At 27.2% G+C, this 9665-nt stretch overlaps 2 protein-coding genes across 2 annotated transcripts; one reads left to right on the forward strand and one right to left on the reverse strand.

Moving 5' to 3' along the window:
• Window positions 1-5470: 5470 nt before the first annotated feature.
• BCIN_18g00180 (hypothetical protein) lies at window positions 5471-7308 on the reverse strand. The gene is made up of 3 exons (XM_024698278.1): window positions 6202-7308; window positions 6016-6131; window positions 5471-5935 (listed from the first exon to the last, which is right to left on the reverse strand). The coding sequence occupies exons 1-3, from the start codon at window positions 7150-7152 to the stop codon at window positions 5680-5682; spliced, it is 1323 nt and encodes a 440-aa protein (XP_024554095.1). The 5' UTR covers window positions 7153-7308; the 3' UTR covers window positions 5471-5679.
• A 203-nt stretch (window positions 7309-7511) lies between these two features.
• Window positions 7512-9465, forward strand: BCIN_18g00190 (hypothetical protein). The gene is made up of 3 exons (XM_024698279.1): window positions 7512-8331; window positions 8396-8636; window positions 8701-9465. Exons 1-3 carry the CDS (start codon window positions 7988-7990, stop codon window positions 9055-9057), a joined length of 942 nt encoding a protein of 313 aa, XP_024554096.1. The 5' UTR covers window positions 7512-7987; the 3' UTR covers window positions 9058-9465.
• Window positions 9466-9665: the final 200 nt, after the last annotated feature.

The raw sequence follows: 9665 nt of genomic DNA on the forward strand, positions 1-9665 counted from the left end.
ATATTTGCTCCTTTTTCATCCACTTTTCTTATAACTTTAATATTTATCGAATTCTAAAATCTCTAAAGTCCTTTAGAATTCCCATTTTCTTTTTTTCTATTGAAATTCAATATTAAATAGATTTCAAACTATATCGATTTCATTTATTATTAACGAATCGATTATATTGTTAATAACGAAGTAGATATATTATAAATGTAATATACAAATGAAAAATTTGTATAGGGATTTATATTGAATTTCTTTTCATCAAAAGTATTGACTTTGCTATTATAGAGCTCGAATTAATCTTTTATATCGAAGAGTTTACTATGTTACATTTTCTTATCTTCTTTAAGTATTATTTTGTCATCGAAGTTTAATCAGCGTGATGGGAGAATGTGGGCGGATTCGTTTGAGAAGATTGTATCAATAAATCGTTGGTAGATAGATGGGGTTGGTTGTTTCTATCTTTCGAGGTTTTTGATTAGTTTGTTGATTGAATTGGTTTTTACAGAGGTAGCTTGTATAGATCTGTATGAAGCACCCTTAAGTTCAAATTCCAGACTTACTATTGAATAGAAAGTGATTTTTTATCTGAATTTTTCTTTTAATTCTATTTGGGAATTTTCTATTGATATAGCGATTAAAAGGATACGGATCACTTTGAGAAGCAAGATTGAAATTAAAATTAAAATATTTAATAAAGGAAATATAGAAAGCTATCTTTCAAAAATATATTTAAAATATATATAATAATTTGATTTATTATTATATAAATTATTTATAACTACATTTATTTATAGAATACTTAATTTCAATAATCATTATATTAATAAAATAATTAATAAAATATATATTATATATTTTCCTAAAATAAAAAACTTAAAAGAAGAATCTTTATAATAATAACCGATATCCCGACATTTTATATTATCTTAGGTCTTATATAATCTCAAATTTATTATTATTAGAATTTCAATATTTAATAATAATTATAATTTATAAGATATCAAATTGAAGTTTTTGAATATTGATAATGTAATATAGAATTTTCATATAAAATCCTCAAATAATTAATCTTTAAATTTTATTGATATTATAATTGCCTATTCCTTTTTAATTCTAATTTTCATTTCTTTTCTATTATTTTTCGAAATATTAACTTTTCTAATATCTAAAAGTTTTATAGCTTTTTGATATATTAGATTTATTATAATAAAAGATTTTAAAAAACTTTTGATTTTCTTAATAAATGATTTTGAAATTTTTAAAGTTTTGTTTATTATACTTTTTGAAATCTTATAAAATTTAACTATCGATTTTCTTTTAATAAGCTCTTTTTTACATCTTTAAATGCTTCTTTTTCTTTCCAACCTTTTTTTTAATTTTTTTTAATTTTTTAGTTTTCTTTTTTTATTAAATAATAAATATTTTGATATATTAATAAGTTTTAATTTTTAAAATAGTTTTAAGAGAATATAAAAATGTTTCATTTTCATTTTTTTTTATTAGATTCAATTTCTTAGATTGATTTCTTTTCTTTTTTTCTATTTTCACAATTTCTTTTAGTTTCTTTGTTTTATATAATTAAATATTAATTTGAGCTATATTAATAAAAGTAGTTTTAAAAAGTTTCAAAATAATTTTAGGATTATTTTGATATTGAAATTTTAATTTGAATTTATAAAGAGCTTTTATTATATATAAAATCTTAAATTTAATTTTAATTAATTATATTAATATAGGTAGTATAAAAGCATATTCAAATATAATATTATTAATAGTTTTTTTATATATAAAATAAATGTTTGTTTTTTTAAAGGAAGAGAGTATATTATATATTGTATAAATTTCAATTCAAGTTTTTTTAAATATAATTTAAAAGTTTTATTTTGTAATTTCAAATAATCTTTTGTATTTGTATAATATATTATTCAATATTATATTATAATTTGTTGAAAATGAAAAAAAGAAGTTATAATCAAAAGATTGAAATCGATATATAGAATGTAATAATACAATCAATAATATAATTTTTAATTTATTATATTTCAATATAAATTTTATATTTATATAATTAGAATAATTATCTATAATAAATAAATGATATTCTTTATTTGTTTTTAATAACATATAATATTGAAAGATTTTTTAAAACTATATTAAATTAAAAATATTAAATAATTATTTATTAGTTGAAACTTTGAAATAAACTTTAACCCTTTTTTCTATATTATCAATTTATATATTGTAAAGATATTTTGAATTCTTTTTATAAAATAAATTAAATAGTATAATTATATTATTGATATAGATATATATTAAAAGGCTAATAAACTCTTGATATTTATTTTATTTAGTTTTTATAATTCTATTTCTTTTATATATATTAGTATTTATAATTTACTTTATTATACAAATTAGATTTATAAGGAAGCCTTTTTTATTTCAATTGTAAAGGTTTTTTAATAATATATTATATTTTATAATTGTTTTTATTAATTAAATAAAAGAAAAGAGGGATTAACTAGAACTTTTTATATAATATAAATCAATAATAAAACAAAAATAATATCAATTAGATTATAAAAGTATTCAAAATGCTTAATACTATTAGTTTTAATATATAGATTATTAATATATTAGAGATATCAACTTTGAAAATATATTTTATATCTCTTAATAAATTGAACTATTTAATTCTTCCCTACAAATCGATTTATAATCTCTTTCATTAGATTTTTGATTATACAATTTGTAAAAGACATAAATCTTTATATTGGTTTATTAATTTAATTAATTAAAATCTCCTTTTATTTTTTATAGAAACGTTAATGAATATCTTTATAAATAAAAGCATAAAAAGCTAATTATCTTTTATATTATTGATATAGTATAAAATAATTAATATTATAAATTTTTCTAATGATAATTATATTGAACTTCTTTTAAATTTTAATTTGAATTATTGTTAATTTTATATAAGTTTTTATAATTAATTTGAAACTCATTATAAATTTCGTAATTGATATTTTATAGGATTTCAAATTTTATATAGGATATGGGGTAGTAAGGGTTGTGGCCATAGCTCATAGCACCCTTTATCAATTCATAACAAAATCCCTACAAAAATGATATTTTATTATACAAAATTAAATATTTGATAATTTTTCGAATTATTATATTATAAATTTTAAACTTCAATATAATAAAATTTATTAAATAATAATTTAAAAAAAATGAATGAAATATTTTTTATGATTTTTGTAATTGAAATATAAAACCTCAAAACTAAAATTTTCAGAAAATTCTAATATATAATACTTTTATTATACAAAATAATCAGTTTTTTTGAAATTTCTAGAATTTTCAATTTCAAGATTCTATATCTTATTTGGAAAAAATTTAAAAAATATTCTATTCATTTTTTTTAAAATAACTTTTATGATTTTCTTTAATTTGTAATAATAATTATCAGAATTACTTTATTTTGTATCAAATTTTCAAAGGATTGAAAAGTTGAATAAATAATAGTTTTTGGTGTATTTTCGCTAAGGGTGTTACGAGCTATGGTTATAACTCTTACAAGATATCGGGATATTAATTATATATATATTATATATATATCATATACATGCCTATATATGTGATTTCTAATAATAATAAATAAATTGAAATAATAGATTAAAATATTTATAAATAATATAATATTGAAATTTATAATTATTATAATAAAAAAGATTTTGTTTTTTTTACAAACTTAAGAATCGATATATAACTTTATAATAAGAAAATAAAAAAATAGAAAATAGAAAAACTTTATTATTATATTTATATTTACTATAACATTAAAAAAAATATTATAATTATTTCGAATGAAATAATTTCTTACAAAACTATTAATATTCTTTGAAAATTAAAAAAGAATCTTTGTATTTTCAATTTATAAATCATATAAACAAACGGATATTGAAGTAAATAAAATAAAAACTCAAAAATTTGTAAAACTAGAAAATCTCTATAGAATTCTAATTATATACAATAAAAATAAAAATGGATTAACAATTATTCAATAAATATTTATTAATAATAAAAAGGAAATAAAAATAGAATCTATTCTTATTATTCTTATTCTTATTCTTATTCTTATTCTTATTCTTATTCTTATTCTTTTCTTATTCTTATTCTTATTCTTATTCTTATTCTTATTCTTATTCTTATTCTTATTCTTATTCTTATTCTTATAATCTTGAGAAATTTAATTAGATGATTTAATTATCTTATCTCTTTTTATCTAATCACTATCTCCTTTGTTTTTACAAATTGAAACTTTTATAAAATCAATATAAATCAATTAATTTGAAAAATAATTTAGATCTGTTTTCAGAATTCAATTTATAAAAGAAAATAAATTCTAATTTCTTTTAAAAGATTAATAAGTTTTTTATTATAAATTGAATTTAGGATAGTAATTAGATTTATTTATTTTATAGATTGTTATTTCTTTAGTTTTTAAACATTACTATAGCTTTTCTTCAATCTTTTGAATCTTTTAAAAACTAATTTTATTTCAATTTAATATAAACTCTTCAACATTAAAGATATTTTAATTTTAATTTTCAATAAATATAATTTTTTATTTTTTTTTAAAAAACTTGAAATTGAAATTAAGAAAGGTAATTAATTAATTAATAATCTTTAATACTTTTTTGCAAATCATTACTTCTTTATTTTTTATAAATTATTACAGCTTTTTTTCAATCTTATCAAAATTAGAATTATTTCAATTCAATACAAAAGCTTTAATTTCAGGAATCTTTTAATTCTAATTTAGAATAAATATAATTCAATTAAATCTTTATTCAATTCTTTTTTTAAAATTCTAGAAAGCTTTAAATAAAATTAAAAAGAATAATAATCAATTGAAGAGATCTTTAAAGGTATTTTGTAAATTGAGAATATGAAATATATAATTTTTATGATTTTGAGATTTTCGATTTTTCTAGTAATAGAGTCATTTTGTAAATTGAAAATATAAAATATATGATTTTTATAATTTTGACATCTTCGATTTTTTCAATAATAAAGGCATTTTATAGATTGGAAATGTGAATATATAATTTTGAAATTTTAAAGATTTTGAAGAATATAATTATTTTATAAACTCGAATTATAAAATATTTATTTTTAATAAAATAAAGAAATATTAATGTGTTTGATCAATTTCATATTTAATATTTTAAGTGAAAAAAGGATATTAAAGCGTTTTAATTCTAACTTTGATTCCATTATAATATTTTATAAATAAAAAATGTTTATATATACTTTTTTCCCGGAAAAAAGTCCCTTATATAAGAGCTAGGATAACAATCAAATAGAAACTTTTGAATAAGATTATTATCTCTCTCTCGAAATGAATCACTATCAATAATGATTACTAATAAAATTCTTAGAATAATAAATAGAGTAATAACCAAATAAAGATTTTTGAATGAGATTACCACCCCTTTATCGAAATAAATCACCACCAATAATGATCATCAAAAAAATCCTTGGAATAATAAATAGGTGTATAGGAATTAGTGTTATTATCCAAACGCCACAAGTCCCATGATATCCATCCATTGTAAATCGCAAGTCGTGAGTCGCAAATCCCAACACCCTACCAACCTAATCCATAACCCTACCATCTCCTCATCATTCCTCCCTCCCTATTTCCCTCCCCCTCTTCTTCCTCTTCCCACACTGCAACCAAACCTGCAACGCCACAACCATTGTAACCACCACCTGCATCTCATCCCCATTACTCATCTTAAATCTTCCGAACTCCACTAGCTCCATAAAACAACCCTCATCTGCTTCCAATCCATTTTCGAGATATTGTGCGTATGCTTTGGGAAAGATGCCTAGGATTAGGGAGAAGATGTTTTGAGAGATGGAGATTAAGGGGAGGCTTGGTGGGGGGGGGAGGGTGAGTTAGCTAGCTGGGTTTGGGGTGGGGTGGGGTGGGGTGAAAGAAGGTAAGGCACTCACATCGTCTGATTCTCCAATCTCTCCGGATCAAGTTGAGAAAACATGCCGATTAAATGAGCGGCTTCCTGAGCCTGGGCTCTGATTGGTTTATCATCGATGGAAAACATTGACTTAGTCTAAACATCATTGTTAGTTGGTCCATTAACCCCGTCAGAAACCCCCTCCTTGACAAAACAAGTGACCAACCTCAAGACTACAATAAGCAACCCCCGAACATCTCTCCCACCTCCCCAAATGCATCGCTTTTTCCACTAGACTCCCATCATTTTTCGTCGTACAAGAAAGATTTCCAGCTTGAATAGTAAGTGTATCGTTTGTAATGGTCCACTCTAGATACACTTTTTCATTTCCGTTCTCTGTCTCTTCGTTTTCTTTCTCGTTTTCAATAACTGGTCTGAAAAGCTCTACAACACGGGATAATAGTGCGTACGCACAAGCATTGGTTGTAATTTCGGATTTATTTCTTAGATCATGACTTGATTGGTCGCTGGGAATTGACTCGACATATGATGGGGAGGAGGATTTTTCTGTGCGACGTTTTTTTGGAGGAGGTTTTTCGGGGGTGGAGGATGATGCTGGAGAGGAAGATTGTTCGGTGGGGTTCTTGGCTGGACGTTTCGCTGAGGTAGAGGTAGAGGTAGAAGGGTTCGGAGGTAGTAAAGGAAGTTCCTGCTCCTGCTCCAGTGGGAACGAGGACGATAAATCTGAAGTAAATGATTCTGGCTTTGCAATTGATGCATGCTCAACATCAAGTGATCGTAGTTCTCTTCGAGGATCAGGTGTAATTGGAGTTTCGAGAACTTGTTGTAAAAGTTTGAAGAAGTCATCAAATGTACCAGCCGATTCAGAGATTTGGTGATGAGTAAAAGCAGTCCATTTTTTTTCTTGCAAAAGTTTGAGTACGAGTTGTATTTCTTTGGATTCATCTATCCATGTAGTAGCTGTTTCAAAGTACTCTAGGAGTTGGGCCGGAGCTCTTGATTGAGGTTTTTTCCGTAAGATGCGAAATGTTTCAATTTCGTATATACCCCATGAACTTCCTGATTCGAGAGATCTTGTACGATTAGCTATGGAGTTATCACGCCATTGAGGAAATAACTTTTTGAATTCTCGGGAGGTTGAAGGAGTGGATAGCATTTTGAGGCGCAAAACAGGCACGAGGGGATGAGGTAAAGGGTTGAGGTAAAAGATGTTTTATTTTTATGTTTAGGACTGAATGGAAGCTACCGGTAGCTAAGAAAGGGGAAGGTCGAAGGTTCTCGCTACGGGTATGTGCACAAAGTGACGGTATTCGTTTGTCAGTGAGGCGAGTGAAGTGTGAATGAAGAAGAGACCGTGCTGCCTAGTTACGGTGTGCGCGGAACACGGAGCTATATCATGTGACTAGGGGAAATCTATGAACCTTATCGATAAGATATCGGACGAAGAAACCTGCCAACTGACCTCGGGCCGGCTTACTTCGTATCAATTGTTTACTCGATGGAATATGAGATATTGGATATGAAATGTCAAGATTATATAGAGTGGAGCAAGACCACCCTCATGACAGTGACTCTCGGAGAGCCAGCGGAATATCAATCTTATGACCATGAACGACGCTCTGCTGGCTCTCCGAGGGTCACTGGCTGGTGGGGAAATTGAAGACTGGTCACGTGGCAGATGCTGCTTTAACTTTTGCCATTTTATTCAACATTGTGACAGAATCAGGACAACACTATCTCATTCAATATCACGACATCACCAAATCAACAACACCACAGTACAGTATTACAGTATTACAGCAATACGAAACCATAACATTTCCGTTACTGCTACTATCTCATGCTGTCGGACACCATTTGTTTCATAACGCGATACTTCTTCCCACAACGCGACTTCTACCTGTATCCCGACCGCTATCTACTTCAGCATCTCCACCATCTCCACTATCTCTCTCTGGACTTGAGAATTCCGCCCTCCGCTCTTTATCAATATGTCATATCCCTGGCTAGTAACAATACGTAGCCTCCTTCGGGACTTAAAAACCTCTCTTCAATATACTCGTACGAAGATCGCAAAACCCGATAAATCTCAACTCGAACAGTTGAATATATCAATCCAGCAAACCTACCACATATCCGGCCTGGATAATTTCTGCGCTATCGAAACTTTCTTGAACAGCAAATCCCGTCAATCGGATATAAATATCATGGCCCTATTATTTCGCTCCGAGTTCTTGACGGCTGATTTTGCTTCTCAATATGTATCTTCGCTATTACTTGCGTGGATTGAAGATGATATGGAAGAACAAATTGTTAATGGTATACGGACCAAATGGTTAGTTCTATGTCTACTAATGCTCTGGACTGGGGAAGTGGGAATAAGTAACTGATTGTAGCAGGAAGCCGGTATTAAAATTCCCAAACGATACATATACTGGTGGTATTCGAATAGAGAGAATCCTATCCCTTCGACAACAACAACCACCACCATCGAGGGAAAACCCCATTTATATTTCCTTCGTCATTCGCAAGGAACATCGATCAGATGCTGTCATAACATCAACAGAGCTCTACACTCTATTCTGTACTATGGCAAGACAGATGGAAAAGCAGTCGTTATCGCATATGGAAACTATTGAAGTCAGTAATCCTTTCTTTCAGTATATCCCAACCGAATCCAAAAAGCTTACTTACTTTTGTCCAGGTACGGATGATAGTAATATACTCCCGATGGGTACAAATCATTACGGCGAAATCGACGCGAGCGTATATTACATCCATTATCAATGGATTTGATGATATTGCAGGTGAAATGCAGATCTCTCAGACACCGTGGTTTAATTTCTTGAGTATTTCGGGGAGGCATTGTGTTTTGCTCGCTGTATTTGAGGGAATCAGGATACGAAGTTCTAATGTCAATGTTAAGGCTCAAATTTCTCTTCTCAAGACGAAAGCTCCTCAAGATGATTTTACGATTAAAGAACAAATTTCAATGACGAGGAAGCGTAAGATTTCAACCACGGAAGAGTATGGGAATGGGAATAAGAAGATGAAGAAATGAGATGAGATTTCTGAAATAGTGGATGACTTTTTAAGTGATTATCAATCTAGTACAGCTAGTATATTGCAAGACTATATACATGTCATCAGTATCAACGCCCTAATTCCGATATATGTTGTGGCCATGCTCTTTTAAACAAAGGCTAAACGGAACAGCAGCCTCCACGGCAGTGGCTCCCGGAGGGCTAGCGGAGCGTTATATTATATAAACGGGAGAGGAGAGAACCCGACTGATGAGTTTTGAGGATAAGTCTGAGTAGAAGGAAGGAAACAGATGAAATAGAGGAAACAAAGGAAATATTATAATGAAATCAGGATTAGAATTAGAAATTCTTAATACCCTTTTTTAATTATGAAATCATATAATAATCTATATATAGTATTAATCAAAAACCTACCTCTTATACTAGCCGTCAGGGGAAAAGAACTTTTCAGACTATGAATTCATAGAAGCTTTTTTCTTATTTTTGAAATATATAAAATTTTAATCTTATTTCTTTAATCTTTATGAAAACCAGTCCTCAAACCCTCGATCCTCGTTATACTTGAGATTTAGGGTTAGGGTTAGGGTTAGGGTTAGGGTTAGGGTTAGGGTTAGGGTTAGGGTTA

This window comes from Botrytis cinerea, chromosome 18, assembly GCF_000143535.2.
Source record: "Botrytis cinerea B05.10 chromosome 18, complete sequence".
Lineage (NCBI taxonomy): Eukaryota > Fungi > Ascomycota > Leotiomycetes > Helotiales > Sclerotiniaceae > Botrytis > Botrytis cinerea.

What these genes read in the sequence shown, in the direction of transcription:
- BCIN_18g00180 (XM_024698278.1), bottom strand. Translation starts at nt 7,152, where the DNA reads ATGCTATCCACTCCTTCAACCTCCCGAGAATTCAAAAAGTTATTTCCT. An exon ending in TTGCTTATTGTAGTCTTGAG is followed by an intron (nt 6,132 to 6,201) that starts GTTGGTCACTTG and finishes AATGATGTTTAG; the next exon opens with ACTAAGTCAATGTTTTCCAT. An exon ending in AGATTGGAGAATCAGACGAT is followed by an intron (nt 5,936 to 6,015) that starts GTGAGTGCCTTA and finishes CCCCCCACCAAG; the next exon opens with CCTCCCCTTAATCTCCATCT.
- BCIN_18g00190 (XM_024698279.1), top strand. Translation starts at nt 7,988, where the DNA reads ATGTCATATCCCTGGCTAGTAACAATACGTAGCCTCCTTCGGGACTTA. An exon ending in AATGGTATACGGACCAAATG is followed by an intron (nt 8,332 to 8,395) that starts GTTAGTTCTATG and finishes TGATTGTAGCAG; the next exon opens with GAAGCCGGTATTAAAATTCC. An exon ending in CGCATATGGAAACTATTGAA is followed by an intron (nt 8,637 to 8,700) that starts GTCAGTAATCCT and finishes ACTTTTGTCCAG; the next exon opens with GTACGGATGATAGTAATATA.